This window comes from Rhopalosiphum maidis, chromosome 2 (assembly GCF_003676215.2).
Source record: "Rhopalosiphum maidis isolate BTI-1 chromosome 2, ASM367621v3, whole genome shotgun sequence".
NCBI classification, from domain to species: Eukaryota; Metazoa; Arthropoda; class Insecta; order Hemiptera; family Aphididae; genus Rhopalosiphum; species Rhopalosiphum maidis.
The window spans coordinates 45,657,861-45,675,434 of record NC_040878.1 but is presented as its reverse complement, the minus strand read 5'-3'; the positions used below and the strand labels follow the sequence as shown (position 1 = coordinate 45,675,434).

Genomic DNA, 17,574 nt, shown 5'->3' with positions numbered 1-17,574 from the left:
AACATATATAATTATTAATCGTATCAAAATATTATAAAAACAGTATAAAAATGTTAAGTTATTAATAGTTGTCATTCATACATATAACCTATATATTTTAAGATTACATACCACATCGTACGAAAATCATCGGGAATTTTTGAAACTATTTTCCATTATTGACAAATAGGTATACCCACTTTAAAATATATGCCTACAAAATATGTAGTATTACACATTCTAAAATTATTTTCTTCTAGACCGATTATGCAACATTTAACGATTGTTTCATGTGTGTTTATATTGTTTTAGATGTAACGTAAGCGAGAACGATTCAAGACAACGCGGAACAAAGAAGCAATACAATACAAAAAATAATTTATAAAAATGGAGGGAACCAAATGCTTCCAGATACGTACTCGCCAGAAATCATTTTATCACACTGGCGTCGTGATGTACTTCATTTGTGCGCAACTGATGATATCCATTGATTCTGCAGCCCTTGGTTCGTATTCAAAATTGCATTACGTTTAATACAAACATTTAATCTATGGTTCATGGTATACATTATGCAAATTTCATCGTGTATTATACTGCTCATACGCACATGTACTGCAATGTGGTACTCGTGTCAGTGCACCATATAATATTTAATCATAATAATATTATATAATATGAGGTTGAATAATAATTATCGTAATTTATCCAACACACGTTCTACCGGTTATCTAAAGGATTCATTATTTTGCGAATTGTTTATAATATGTACGTAATAATTTTAAATATTTCGTCAGAAAAACATGACCACACACATATATCAACCTTTTATTAAGTGTTTATTTATCTCATAGTAAAATAAAGAGTCTAATATTATGAAACAAATTTTAAATTCATAAAAAATCTCTTTAGAAAAGCATAATATAAATGTACAAAGAACAATTTAAATAATAAAAATTAACAATATAATAGTGATACTTTAAAGTTGAAAAAACAGATTTAAAAATTAAATCACTAATTTATTTATATATTGTTAATAATTTGTGAACATTTTATCTCTCAGGAAGGATTATTATTTTCCAAATTGTAGGAAAATAAACAAAATCGACTTTGCTGTGAGAAAAAAAGAATGTATCGTAAATGCTGTTTTTTGTGGTTTCTCTTATGGTTACAATGAGTATATAGTCTCGGATTTTCAGTATACTTGCTAAAAAAGGTATTGAGAAATTACCTCTCAAAAAACTAAAGTACTATCTATGTTCAATTTTCAATTTATTGATTGGCTACATGAACTTTTAAAGCCACTATACAGAAAGTGATAGCATAGGTACTTTAAAAAATAAAAAATAAAAAATAAACACTTTCTTTTATAAAATCAATATATCCTATAGCTCGTTTAAAACCCAAAATGAAAAAAAAACCAAAATCTGCGTCATCATCATTAGGTATAAACAAATTCTAGAAACTAATTTTAATATTGGAAAAGGTACAAGAGAAACATATAAAATCAGTAATATCATTTTAACATAAAAATTTTAAAAAAATCCATTGACAAATTACTGCAGTTATAGATTAAATGATTAGATTTGTTCGACCACATTCTCGGTTATCCAGTTAGACAACCGTGTACGAGTAATGGTAAATAATTATTTATGAATAAAGATTTAGAGTGAAATTTAGATTTTATTTCACATAATCTTATTAAATAACGGCGTCGTCTAAAAATTATTTTATGTAAGAGAAGAACTTATCTGTAATTATAATATATATAAATCTTAAGACTGATGATAATAACCTAGCTATAGAAATTAGTGTCTGGTAAATTTAAAATACCTAAGTATTTTGTGTATAATTTTTTTTTTTTTTTATTCAAATATAATTTAACATGTCCACAAGAACTCAACTTAAATTAAAAATTAATTAAAACAACTTTTTGTTTCCTAAAAATATACCATCACATTATTAAAAATCTTTGAATAAACTTTTGTAAGCGTTACAGAAACTTTTGAAAACACGTATTTTAGAGAAAATTCAATTTTTTAAATATTCTGAAATGCTTTAAAAAGTGTCGTTAATATTCTGAAAATGAACCAAAGTTACAAAAGTTCTTGTTATTTAAAGTGTGTGAAAACAGAAAGAATTGTAAGCGACAGTTAGTTTTCTAAAATATATTATTACATTAAAATTACTAAAAAAAAATAAAAAAAATTTAAACTACCGAGACAGATATATTATTATCTGTTCATAGTTTACTCAAATCATATTTTTATAGAGAAAACACTAAGAAGTACAATAATATGAAAAAAATAAAAGTAAATAGAAAGAATTTTAAACATAATATAGACGATTGTCAACGGTAATGTTCATTCAAGTGAATAATAATAATTTATTTCAATTTAAAACCAACAAAAGAAACAAAACTTACAAAACTCCATAACTATAACCAGAATCTTTCTCTTAAAAGTTGAAATATATTTTATATTTGCTCGCAGTCTCAGATAATAATAATCTCATCTCGTCATCACAATCAAATAACAATGAAATTTACATTTTTTACATAAAAAAAATTATGCACTTTATAAAGTGTATAATATTATCTTCTATCGCTAGTCAGGGTTACTAATAATGCAGATCAAAAATTATAATTAATTGTTAAGTGAATTAAACATACGACTGTATTCAATATTTAACAAAATATTAATGATAGTAGAGTAAACACTGTAAACTATTATTTTGTCGACGACTTAATTTATTTCATACGCATATTATTTATAATAATAAACACACTCGGCACTCAACTGTAAATAATATTTTCATATAGCATCACCACTGATGAGCATTGTTGTTTTATACAATTTAACGAATAGGAATATAGTAACAGTATCATATCAAAAAAAAAAAAAACATTGCGCATCTGCTATATTTATTTTTAATTTAATTTTCCAATTTAAATCTGTACATAGCAATTATTACTGACTATACGGATCAAATAGTATTATACTAAAAGCATTTATATTTTATAAAACCATTGATGGGAAATCATAATTATATGAAAATAAATATTTTTTTGACATTGAAAAATAACAATAACATTGCTCTGTTACGCGTATGATTTATTATTTTCACAGACCAGTTTTTGAACTTTTTACGGGGAATCAAATTTCTTAAAAAAATACTACTATTATATTAACACTATTATAGCCTGTAGGCCACGAAGAAAAAATAAATCCTAACACATATAAATGGATAGATGATTTTTATATAAATATATATTCAATAAAATTAATTATTACTTATAATATTTTTAGAATAATAACAAATTATTTGAAAAACTAAAATTTAAATTACGCTATAAACCGTGATAAAATTGTTTTAGAGTGTATATAAAAATAATAAATAAATAACTAAGAAAAATTCATTTTACATTTTTTATTAATTGTTCTAAAAAAAGAAGCACTATACAAATATAAAGTTTGGAGTTTTGAATCACTTGAATCAAGTTATATCAGATAGATTTCGTATGATTCGCCTTAACTTGGACTTTTTTTTTGTGGTCTTTGATTTATTTTAGTAATCTTAAATCAATACGTAATATGAATTACCAAAAAAAGTTTGATGTATAATACAATATTATAATTTTTATGTATATTATGTATTTTATATTAGCAGTTTGTCCCCTCCCTATTAAATAAGTTATAGATTTGCCACTGAAATGCATTTTTTTACATTTATGATTAACGTAAGCACGTTGTAAGTATGTGTTATACGTAATATAGGACTGCGAGGCCGTGATTGTGATAGCATATTTTATAATCTAAAACTCGTTTTCTGTTTATAGTGGACGCTGTGGCCATCGGAGTGGCCGTCGAAGACAAAGTGACATTACCGTCGAGAAATGAAGCGACAAACCCGTTAAAAGAACCGACGCCCAGCACGCTACAAGGGGCGTTCTTGGGCGGCAACCTGACTGACGTTACCAACGGCAGCACCAGCACCTCACCCGCGGAAGCGTCCGTTACGTCCACGACCGCGGCTGCGGCCGCCGAAACCGTTTGGAACGTGCAGACGGCTGCCGTGGCTACTTTGCCGGCGGACGGACACAACGCGTCGGCGATGGCCACCAAACCGGAACCGGCCACCACTATCAGACCACTGGAATCGTGGGCGGACGTCGTTCAGACCAGCACGGATCAACCGTCGTCGTCGCAGTCGTCCGGAGAATCGGTCGGCGGTGGCGATTACGGTCGGGACCTGAACAACAAAAACCTTGTGGCCAACATGCTGAAGAGCTGGTTCAACCACAAAAACGATCCGGCCACGCCAGCCGCGGCCGCTAACAAGGGATACTATACAGTGTCGACCAAATATATGGTCAAGAACGGCGTGGGAGAGAAGGAAAGAGGACCGGTGACTAACGGCGATGCGGAAGTGGGACCCGGCGCGGCGCCCTCGTCCAAAGCGGTGACGGTAGCCGTCATGGCTGGCAACAAAAGCCTGTTCGAGCGATGGGACGAAGCGAGCGAGGAACAGGAACGCGTTTTGGAAGACGCCATGCGGTCTCAGGGACCCACGGGTGATGCCGAAGCCGAAAGCAATGGAGGCGACTCGTCGTCGGCTTCGTCGTCGTCGTCGTCGTCGTCGTCTGTATTGGCCGCTGATCAAAACACGCCTAGCCGGTGGTTCGTGTTACTGTTATCCGGCAACTCGACCGTAGCACAGATGCGACGCACCGATTTCGCCAAATACCTCAAGCTGAACCTCGCGGCCAGGCTGTCGCTGGAATACGACGAGGTCAAGATCAACCGCGTGTTGGTCGTCCCTCCGCGTCTCATGGTCAACGTCAGCGTGGTGCCTGTCTCCGAACGGGCCTCGTCAGCAGCGTCCGTAGCCGCCGTGGCCGCCGTCGCGTCATCCTCGTTCTCGTCCTGGTCTCCGTCGGCCTCCGACAAGACCGCGGCGGCCATATCCGATCGGGTGGTCGAGGATGATGACCCGCTGCACAACCTGGTCGAAACCAACGCCACGCTGATGGAACTGTCCGGAGAAGAATATCGGGTTAGTAGAATAGTAATAAATAATCCTGATTTTACAAGTCATTCAGCGTATTCGAATCACGTCCAAAAGTGGTAATATTTTGTCTGAGCCGCGTCCGTGATTGCTCAACGACACATCCGAGTTACATTTGCGATTTTCCCTTTCCACACTTTTAGAAACTGGGGACTGTCATTTTTACAAATAATGGGGTTAAGAATATTATGTAATAATTATGCATATTATTATTAATTATTTCATGATTTTTTTTATTGTGTCGCATAGTAGACATTTAAAAATATTACGTAGGTACTGTACGTTTAAAAAACGATTGCAGCGTGAACATCGTAATGTTATACAACTGATATGTCAACATGAGTTAAATTAATTTCTATCAATAAATTGTACTATCAGATAGGATATCGGTAATCGATAAGACACACATTTTTACTAGTCTACTCTTATCACCGAACATAATAATAATTCTTGTAAACACAATTTAAAAACATCGCAGACTAGCTGCTGAGCATACAATTCGGACGTGTAGTGCGAAAACAGCGGACGTAATTAGTATAGTGGCGACTATAGTTTTCTTTTTAAGTATGCAATTCGTGTGCAGTCTATTTATTATAAAGTGAAAAATTTTTAGAATTTTCGTTAAGTATTATTGAACATTGTGTCGTTAAATTACGAATATTAAACGATGTGATCCGTGTAACATTAGACAGTCATTATTTCAAAAAATACTAATGTTTTTAAAAATAGTTCTTTGCGTAATTTTAAGTTATAATAACAACTTAAAATTTTTAGGAATAAAATACAAAATTTTGATTGTTATAAATTTCAATTTTTTTGAATGAGAACATATATTTTTAATTCCTTATCCCAAAGCAGAACATTTTTTTGGAGTTCTTTGTTACATCTATTATCAAATTTCGGGCTAATACTTACAACTCATAAGCTACTCGTTCAAAATTTTATTTTTTTAAAGAAAAAAATACATATTGTCACTAAAATAAATTTAAACAGTTAAAAAAAATATAGCGATAAAAAATAGTTGTTTTTAATGACATTAAATAGTATATTTGATTTGCTATCATCTTCCACCAACTAAAAGAAAAAAATACTAAATTTTAGGTAGGTTAGGCATATAATAAAATATTTAAATATGTTCTATGTAATGGAATTGTTTAATTTTAATAAAAATTATCCAGTTGATTTAGAATGTCGATTGACAATGATATTGTTCTATATAGGTAGAAAACTATGTTTACGATAAATATAGTGAACACGTTCGATTCAACTGAATACGGTATTGTCATAATAAAATTCAAAATAAAATAATTTATTGTATTATTTTTCTGTCGGCCATTGCGCCACCATGAATAATACAAGTATTCATAAATGATTACAAAGATCGTTAATGCTAACTCTGTACTAAAAATACTTTTCGCAACAGTGGTCAGTGATATATTATTCATTCGGAATACAATTTTATGTTCGTACCGAAACGCCTATGGAATTAAAAAAAATATCTTAAGTGCTTTCCATTAAATATAGTATAGACGTTTTAATGTAAGCAAAATAGTATTTTGGACTTATATAGAATTACGAGCAATTACAGTTTGAAAAAAATATTAATTATTAATTATTTGTCTTGATTTCTAATATATTAAAAATAATTGGGTAACACTATTTTTCACCGATACAATCTATACAGAGGCCAGTAAATATGTTAGTACACCCCGTCTTTGTTATTACCAGTAATAGTGTATGTAGTTTTAGAAATCATATCAATCAAAAGACAAAATAGAAACTGCTATTACTTATCATTAGTATGCTTTGTGAAATGTGCCTATACGAGTCAACGCGGCAATAATTTACCAGCATAATGATTGGTTTTATGGTAAGGTACCCTACGCCTATTAGACAAATTTCCCGTGTGACTACACCAAATGTGCCCAACATGAATTGATTGTGTTGATTGTGTGACTTATTCTATAGCTGGGAGGTATTCATATTCATTATTATTTTTATTATTTGCAGCTTCACTTGAAATACTACTACACGTTTGAATTCAATTTTATTATATAATAATAATAATAATAATAATAATAATAATGATTTTGCTGTCGCAATTAAAAAAGTTAACAGCGATCGCATAAAATTATTTACATCGTCGACTATTGCTGCAGCCGAGTGCCATTAACGTCTCACAATATTTATATAAGGTCTAAGTAAATCGCGTGCATACTGCTAAAATTGTTTTTTAATTGAAATGTTGAGTAAGTACTCGCCGTGTAGTAATACAGGGTGTCCCGTGAGGATTTACCCATTGCGATATCTCCTGAAATAATGGAGATATAATAATTCTGGTTTTTTAATAAGATTCTGGGGAACAAGAATTATAAATATTTCATGTTTTAATTTATTTTTATGTTTTGGTAAAAAAGTTAAAAATATAATTTAAAAAAAAATTGAAAATAGCCATTTTGTAGAGTTTGTTTTTCTGAAAATATTGACGTTTCAATATTTTGATTTCATTTATCTCCTGATTTAATATTTTTTCTAGTTTAAAAAAAATATTGCACGTGGGTCACATGTTTGCTACAATCAAACAATGATACCACTGTTGTATTAAATAATTCGCTATTTTTTGAAAATAATTAAATATATTTTTGTTAACTTTTCTTTACAGGACACTCTGTATAGAACATAAATATATATATTAAATAACACGCTGGAATATTATAAAAATTACATTAGACTGTGCTTATGCGGTAGTGACCTGCACAAGTTATATTATTACATTCGAATTATAAATAAAACTGATTGAAATTATAAAACTATTTCTACGGTATGGCGAGACTGTATTGATTTTATTTTTTACATGTGTACCAGTGTACCTATAATCGTCGAGCAATACGCTTCACCGCTAACTAATTATTTTACCGAATTAAAGTCTGCCGACTCGAAAACGCGGTTAATAATATATAAATTTTGTGTGCGTTTGGTTAAACGACTCGCTGTGTAGACTTTCTGATCAATACTGTTCGTTTACGGCATCGCCCTGTCTGACATAGTTATTTTTAATCGTAATAATAAAAACTACAATTCTAGACAAAAATATTGTCATTCAACGACACACGTTAGATTTCATTATTTTAGAATTTCAAACATCTTGTAGATTAATGTTGATACCTAATTAAGTAGTTTAAAATCGTAATATTTCATTTAAACTACAGACCTTATACAACAACAACAAAACTGACCGTATGCGTATTAAATGTTTTTAGTGTTTAATTACGATATTCAAACAAATACGACATACCTACAATTAAACTGTGTACAAAACTAATATAATATACAAATGCGTTATTTACTATCGCGTTATCATCATCGTTCTCTATTAAATATAAAAAAAACGGAGTGAAATTAAAAGCAGTCAACAAGTCTATATATATATATATATCATACATAAACGTATAAATAATAATTAACCCACAAAGGTTTTATGGAGTAGACAGCGTAAAATTAAAATGCGCATTATAGTTCTATACTAAAAAAAAAAAAAAACATAAAAGCGTCCCAAGCATATTATACACTGATATTAATATTGTTCGCAGAATTTTCTTTTCGAGTACACATTACTGCACACAGTCTACTATATTTTATAATACTTTATCCGTAGCAGTGTATTTAAATATTTTCATATTTTATCAGTGCGCTCTATAATAGGTCCATAATATTTCGCTGGTCGAGTGTTCAGAAACAAAAATACACTCTCCGTAATTCGTTTGTCGCATTTCTAATTAAAAAAAATAAAATCTTGACTGTTAAATAAACATTCCCATCAACTGGGACCGTATTATTTATACATGTATAGGTGGTAATATATAATATATACGTATAAATTATTTATGTGTATTTTAATTATTGCGTAACGACTACGATAAGCTATATTATACGTATATAATATATTATAAGATGTTCAGTGCCGGAGCAAAAGAAACGAGAAAATGCGCTCTTCCTAAATTGTATTTTTTAATTCTTGGTTATTTAGATTATAATAACATTATCAAGTACAACCATAATAATTTATCAAAACTCAACCACGATTATGAATACATTTATTATTATTATTAAGATGTCAAAACCAAAAGGGGTTGGTTTTTATTACACAGTGACCGTTAGATGACGACCCGTACCCCAATTTTACTATCTTCTCTTCTCGATTTTACACCTTCCTATTCAATCACTGTCGCCAACCAGTCGTATTTCTTACTGAGTGATTTCCCTAGTACTAGTTTGATTTATATCGAAAATTACTGATAAATGGTAACTGGATAATAAAACTAGAAATAGAACAACATTTCTACATTCAAACAACTATACTTAATATTATGCATCAGACTATCAAATTATTAGCACCGACATTATAAAAAAAAAACTTGATCCTTATTAGAAGACTAATATCTTAACTATGTACCCAGCTAGGTATCTTTTAAACCATGGAGTGTTCCCGATAAAACTAGGTTAATTTACACCAGGCCCATCAGCTGCTAGTTTTTTTTATAAAGTTATTATAAGAACTTATTTTTCAAAATAACAATATTGTAGATCTTATTTTTATCACGTAGAAAAACAACATTTTTAAAATTAATACAATTTTGACGGAATGAAATAACTTTTTTTTTAAATTTTGTTTTATAAACCATCAAGTTTTAGTTTTTAACGTTTTACACACATTTTTAAAAGTATTAGTTACCTGGTATCAGAAATATGACTCCGTGTGTTATTATTACTGTCCTATGTACAAATTCAGACGAAATAGCATTGAAATGACTAATTTATTAGGTTGTTTTCAGCGTAATTCTATCGACAACCTCTCATTAACGGTTTAATACTTTAATATAATATATTTATTAAAAATGTTTGGTCATCTAATAATTTTTAAGATGAAATACTTGTACAATAGAAATTCATTAAAACAAATTATAACTACTTTTTTACAAATTATTGTACGCCGTATTATTCCGATATATTATTATACGATTCTAAAATTATATTTACATAGTACTATAGTGAGTATATACTATAATATTTCACAATAGATTACTTTATAAATAATAAATTAATTGTAATAGGTTTAGCTCAATATAATTATATTCAATATTATTCTAATTATATTACGTTAGCTAAATAATGTTTGTTTAAACTATTCGATTAAATGTGTAAGATACATGAGTATAAAATAAATCTTATTATATAATTTTATAAATTAAGACATTATTAAGTTAAATTTGAACACAATAACAATAAAAAGACTCATAATAATTGTTCATGCCTTCAGCGAGTATAGTTTTTAAAAAAGTTACATGAAATATTAAAAACTAAAACTTCTTTTCTAAATAAAAAAAAATGTTCTAACAGTGTTAAACATATGATCAACGAAATGCTTAATTTATTTTATATAAAATTAAGTATTTTGATTTCTTTTTTTTAGGGATTAATTAAAAGTGTCAAACCTATTAGTTTCACTGACACGCACAGACAAAAAAAAAAAATCAAATATTCCTATTTCATCCAAAAATGGACTATTACTATTGTATGGACGTATTACAACAGTCATTCTGTGACATAGGTACTGTACACGTACGAGTATTCGTACGATGATTAAAAGAGACTAGAATTATTTGTCGAGTGCTCTACTTATATATAATAACCATGTGTGTGTGTGTGTGTGTGTATAAAATATACACGTCCGTCCCTCGCACGACAAACTAATGCTCTCGCAGAGTTATTTGAAATCAACCGACGCGGGCGACCTACTTTACAAAACGGTCCATCTCCACCCTTAATGTGGAAACGCATTATTTCGTCGTGTCACTGGCGCCCGCCATACCGGGATCATACTTCATGTCACTGGCACTGATGTTGCTGACAAAAACAAGAGGACCATAGTGAGTTAGAGAAAGAGAGAGTGAATGAGAAACGGAGAGAGACAGACAGCAAATTGATATAAAGACCGCCATCGTGCCGCTGCTAATGCGTGCCGAGCGTGTGCTTGATGGAAATCGAATAAGAAGAACTGCTGCAACGGGACGACAAAAACTTCACGGAAAAATCATTTATTCTATTATCGTTAATTTTTGTTTTCCCCACACCAACAACAATATTAATAATAATACACAGAAAGATTCGTTCAGCATTCTCATTTCCATTTTTTCTTTCAGCGATGAATTTATTCAAATTCTGATTTTTGAAATTTGTATGGGCCTGCAGTACCTAAGGGAGATATTTATTATATTTATATTGTATACTCAAAATACATTAAATTTTAGCCTATTAAACTCGAATAAACAATGCATAATGTATTCAAGCTGTAGGGTTTCAGGAATTTACAGAGTTATATTGTAAAACATTTGTATCGTTTAAATTCTTAAGGTTACAAATTTCAATACGTCGTTAAAATATGATTTTGTAAATATATTTTGAACAAATATAATGTTATTCAATCTAATATTCTAATATTTATGTAATGTAAGTCGAAGGTAAAAATAATTTTTATTAATATAAAACTCCTAAACGACAAACTAGTTTCAGTCAACCGAAATAATTTTAAATTAAAAAATATTTTCGTGTCAATATTAATCTCCTAATCGTAGATGGCTGGATATTCATGTTATTCACAATTCCATACACAAAATACACGATTTTCGTTCGTGGAATATTCGTCTGAATAAATAGAATCGTGCAAATTGCATTTGTTGAGAAAGATATGAGATTAATTTATAAAAGTTCTTATATCAACTTACTGACAAATTATAGTATTGTAAATAATTAAATTTGTAGAACAGAAGTTCTTATACAAAATAGAACCCTACCGGATATTAAAAAGGCGGATAGAGATTAAAAATATAAATTAATTTAAAACCTTATAATGTAATTATTGTTTCAAATTAAATATTATAATACGTTTAAATTTTTTAAATATTCAGATAAATTATAATATTATTATCAGTATTAATTGGTCTTCTAATTTGAATCGGCGTGTATCAAAATTTGTAGCTTTACGCATTGTAGCTTTACACCATAGTAAATAAATGTAATATTTATCTACATTTATAGAATGTTTAAAATTATTTTAAATATTTTTTAGAACAATAGGTATTACTATAATATTACCAGTATAACTACATTAGAAAGATTTTTTAAATTCAAATATTCTTTTTTTAATCCTGAAACTTTAATCTTTGAAAATGCTTGTATACAGCGGCTATAATGTTATATATTATCCCTAACTTCTAAAGGTTTATACTCCATACAATTAATATACTTACAATAGTGAACCAGAAATATGGTACTTAAATTGTATTTACTATTCAAAGTTAAACCTTATGAACATGTACGGAATTAATATAAAAATTTTACATTTTTAAACAAAAAAAAAAAAAAATAACTGTTTTTTTATTTAAACAAAAACGAAAAAGGAAAAGAAGACCATTGAAAATAAAAACATAATAAATTAAAAATTTCACAAATCCCATAATACAACAATACCCATTTTAAATTTCAACGTAATTCATTAATGAACGGTTTATGCTTAGGTGTAGTACACGTCATATAATACGGTACATTATACAAAGAGCAACAGCTATTATGTATTATAAATTCTAAGTATATGGCGACGGTGTAAAAGTGTTAAGCCGATTAAGTTTTGTTTTTAGGTGGATACACCTAAATAATATACATTATTATGATTTTTCCAAATATCAACTTAACAGTTTAGATACAAGTTGGAAAAATAAATAAAAATTCCTACTCGAACTTGAATTTTAATTAAGCCCTTATAGGTTATACTAAACGTTATAACTTGAACAAAACAAAAATTAAATTGTATATATTATCTATTTTTTTTTTCTAAAACCACATGTGTTTGTAGACTATAATAAGAGAAATCTAACATCACAAATTACAAATATAATATAATATAGTATATTATGATTGATATATTGTCGCCTTTTTTTTAAAGGCAAATCACTGAGGTTAACTTTTAATTATAGATGTCTCTCGTGCTTTATGTTTACTAAGCAATTGTTGACCGAATGCAATTATAAATGTGGCTTAGTGGTTGTATGTGATATACTTAATCTGTCTAGGCGTGTGCTTGACATATTAAAAAGAGCACAATTACCATACATAATATATTATAATCACATTCATAATAATGATGATTAATGTCTATGTCGTATTCTCATAATATGTTACGATGACAAAAACGATGATTGTTTTCTTTTTTCGCTTCCTGTAGGTGGAGAAATTCATGTCACTGAAATCGCAAAAGCCACAATCGATGGAGGAGGCGACTGCCGTGGTGAGTGACCGGCACGCGGACATCGACTTCTTCATATACGCGACGGTGGGCCCGCTGTGCTTTGTCGTCGTGCTCGGGTTCTTGTTGTTGACGCTGTACAAGTACGTGCGCAAACACCCGGTCCAGTGGCCGTGGACGCGCAAGTTCCGGCACGCGTCGTTCTGGCCGGAACACCAGCACCGCCACCGCCGGATGACGGACGAGTGCGGCGCCAACGGATGCGACTTCGGAGCGTCGTCGCTGGCCGATGACGAGACGTCCGGCGGCGGAACGGTGAACGTCATCTACTCGGGCGAGTTCGAGCAGAGCCAACAGCAGCAGCTGTCCGGTTCGTGGTTGGACGACGCCAGTTTCGTGCCCGACGACAGCCTGGACAGGATACGCACGCCCACGCTGCGACGGACGGTCCCGCCCAAGAACAAGACGTTCACGGACATGCTACAGCAGTACAGCGGCGTTGACGGCGACGACACCGGCGCCGGTGTTGCGGGCGGCGCGGGCGTCGACGGTGGCCGCGGCCAACATCTGCATCGTCACCGGCCGTCGCTCGACGGACAGTGCGCGGCCACCGTGCACCACGCGCAGAGTCCGCGTCTCAGTCGGGACAACAAGCTGCGCATATTGGGATGTAAACAGTCGTGTCTGTTGCTGCCCGCCGTACAACCGGTGGCCGCCGCCGAAAATACGACGGCCACGACGGCGACGTCGCCACCGCCGTTGCCAGCGGTGTCGCCGTCACAACCGTCGGCGGTCGCGGACGACCGGCAACCCTGAGCGCATCGTACCCGATATTACGGGGAGCAACATCAGAGTATTACAACACGCGTGTGTGCTACAAGGGCGTTCTTAGAATGTCGGTCGGATAAGTGATAAACTGATAACCAACCGGACATAAACCGTGGTAACCGAAGTATACTCGTTTTTACACACTCACTCACTCTCACTCTATATCTTTCTCTCTCTCTCTCTCTCTCTCTCTCTTTCTCTCTACTGCTGCTGCTGCTCTTTACCAAAAAATATGTACTAAACATAAAAAATAAAATAATAATAATATGTTTATTAAAAATGTATACATAAAAAAAAGGTTAGATGTTAGCCGTTTTTGATTCTTAAACACACACACGACTCATACAGGAGAAAAACGTTAGGGGACGACATAATATAATATTATATTTTAACGGAACAATAATATTATAATTCACGTTGTTTATATAATATAGTACCTACCCGCGTATATATTATGTAATATTGCTTAATATGCAGACGCACTAAATACCCGTTATCCGCACGAGTTTTAACAATACTCCTATACATATATAAGCAAACGCGCATAATGTGTTTTATTGTCGTACGTCGGCGTACCTATAATCGTGTAAGTACATTATTGTTGCGACGTCTTCGCATAAACATAATAATAATATGTTAATATTATATTCATATTTTCGTGATTATTTTTATTATTATCGCTATAATTATTGGTAGAGTCACGAGTCACTGAAAAAAAAAAGGAGAAAAACGCAGCTAAGACAAAGCGTAAAAATATATTATAATAAATACTCGTAATTTAAATATTATATTGTTTTTCGTACGATATTGATCATTTGTAGGTGGAATTTTTTTCCGTTTAATGAAGATTATTATTACATATTATACGTGCACAACACACATGTATATATACGGTAGTACTCTATGTACTTGTACTTACTACATTTTATTACGATCATTACATAATAATATTATATACACCGATGGTCTATAATATTCGTGTATACCTGTAGGTTATAATATGTACATATTAAGTTAAACGACTAGTGTTAGATTCGTCTCGACTTTTACCTACATTTTAGCAACCCATTTATGGTTATTACTCCGATAACACACATTAAACTAACTATGCCGCAGCTTATATGATAATAATGTATACCTACGACAAAGTTGGTCGGTTTTGTTCTCGTCGTTAAGACATAGACTGTACGTTTCGCGTACTATTGTTGTAATAATATTATCGTCTTGTCCTATTAAATTAAGTTAACGTAAAAAATAAGTCAGACAAAATAAATGCGTCGTAATATTATAAGTATTATTATAATTATAATGTAACATTCGTTAGGCTGTTTAATTAACGGTTCGTAGAGAGTCTTCGTGTAATGCTATAATATTATATTGGCGTTTTTTTTTTATTTAAGAAAATAACTATATTGATAAGCCAAATACCATTATAAACCATATTATTATACTTAGTATTATTTACGGACTTGGTTTCCTTACTGTATGGTGTGTGTGATGAACACATATTATCTAGTAGTAAAATAAATTAATAATAATATTAATATTATCTATATTTAATAATAATGTGCTATATTTCGTAATTAATTATCGACTGTATTAAAAAAAGTACGATGGATTTTTTTTTTTTTATATATGTATAATATATAACTTGTAGAATGAAATCGATGCATATGAAACGAAGTCAACACCGTTTACTAGAAACAATAGCGCATACAATATTACCTATCTACTAAAACATTCCCTTAAAGTTAGTAATATACTAAATAATATTTTAATAGTTTACAGTTTAGATAATAATATGCATCTATACCTGTGTGTATCTGACAAGAAAATAATAGTTACTATAACTATTTAACTATACCTTCACTATGACACTATCCATGGTTAAAAAAAATCAAAAAATGGTAATCATTAATAACGATATTATTGTTGTATTAATTACCATTTCGGTCATGTAGTATAAAATAAAATAAGTAATTGTGTCTGCACGTTATTAAATAACATAACAAAATATAGCATACAGTCGATTACTCAATTTTCATAATATGTGTAAGAATACTTCTATATTTTTATTTAAAGGTTTGCGTGTTGTAAATGAGATTTAATTTATGGCCCGTCAAACACTAAATACAATTATATGTTTATTAGTGAATATATACAATGTATAAAAATGTATTTATACATTATTGTAATTTGTAGTTAGAAACGTATTAAGAATTTTACGTCTTATGCGTATAGATAATTTTTGTTTTAATTATATTTTTTTTCATCTTATGAATTAGATCAGTTGACGATTCCTACCATAAACTATTGTAAATGTCTTCCTCCTTCTTTTTGTTGTATAATTAAGCCTATAATTTTAATAATTTCTATTCATATAGAGTATATTAATTATTAAACTTTTTTGGCCATGAGCTAAGCATAATTGTAGCTAATTTTAAACATAAAAATTATTATATTCCTGGACGATGTAAACGATTATTATGAATGTTTCTATCAACCACGTTGTTTTAATTTTTAAATTTTATTAGTTAATTATATTTTAAATTTTTAAATTTTATGTAAACATTATACATAGTTAGTTGTGGTTTTTTCCGCGCAGATTAATCATAAATGTGTTTGACTACTATATAATCAATAAAATCGATATTAATATTAATTTGTCTTTCTACCAAATGTGTATAATTATTATACAGTCACTATAAATTACATAAAATTACATTATAATTTATAAAACCATATTTGTTGTGACGAGTACCTACTATTATTAACTTATTATTTAATATAATATTTACATATCAATTGTCTACACACGTCGAACCTACGTTTAAAAATTACAAATTGTTTGATAATATTAGCTAGATCGACATTATATGCTTCACAAAAAGGAAAACATCATTGAACGGAGCACAACTTGTATTGTAGTGATTTGTGAAACATTCAAACATCCCATGTATATATAAAGTAAGTAGATTTAAACAAATACTAATGTAATTAAGGATCAAATGGACAAAAGTATTGTATTATGCAACATATAGGTATCTGAAATGACTGTATACATTTATTTTGTACAACTATCCTTTATAATTCTAATTTAGAACATATAATAATATAATGTTGGCTATAGGAACTTTAAGAATGTAATTTCGTTGTATACCTACTACCTACATCATAGATAATAATATATAGTTGATAAGTAGGTGGTAGGTACTCTATGAACATATATCTATGTGTTTATTAGAGTCTGTGCTTAGAGTTTAGGTAATCGTTTACACAAAGGAAAAGGTCATACCCAAGTTAGCAAAATATGTAAGATGAAAATGTGCACAACGACTCGTGAAACTGTCAAGGTAACATAATAGCATTTTATTGTGTGCAAACCTTTGTTTCTTAGTAATTTT

General features: G+C 30.7%; 1 protein-coding gene across 1 annotated transcript in view; it reads left to right on the top strand.

Annotated features, from left to right (window-relative positions):
* Nucleotides 1–16,763, top strand: part of LOC113553902 — a 37,084-nt gene extending 20,321 nt beyond the window's left edge. The window contains exons 2-4 of the mRNA XM_026957468.1: nt 292–484; nt 3,815–5,031; nt 13,322–16,763. Coding sequence (XP_026813269.1) covers nt 367–484; nt 3,815–5,031; nt 13,322–14,158 — 2,172 coding nt within the window. The 5' untranslated portion in view covers nt 292–366 and the 3' untranslated portion in view covers nt 14,159–16,763. The remainder of the gene's footprint in view (nt 1–291; nt 485–3,814; nt 5,032–13,321) is intronic.
* Nucleotides 16,764–17,574: the final 811 nt, after the last annotated feature.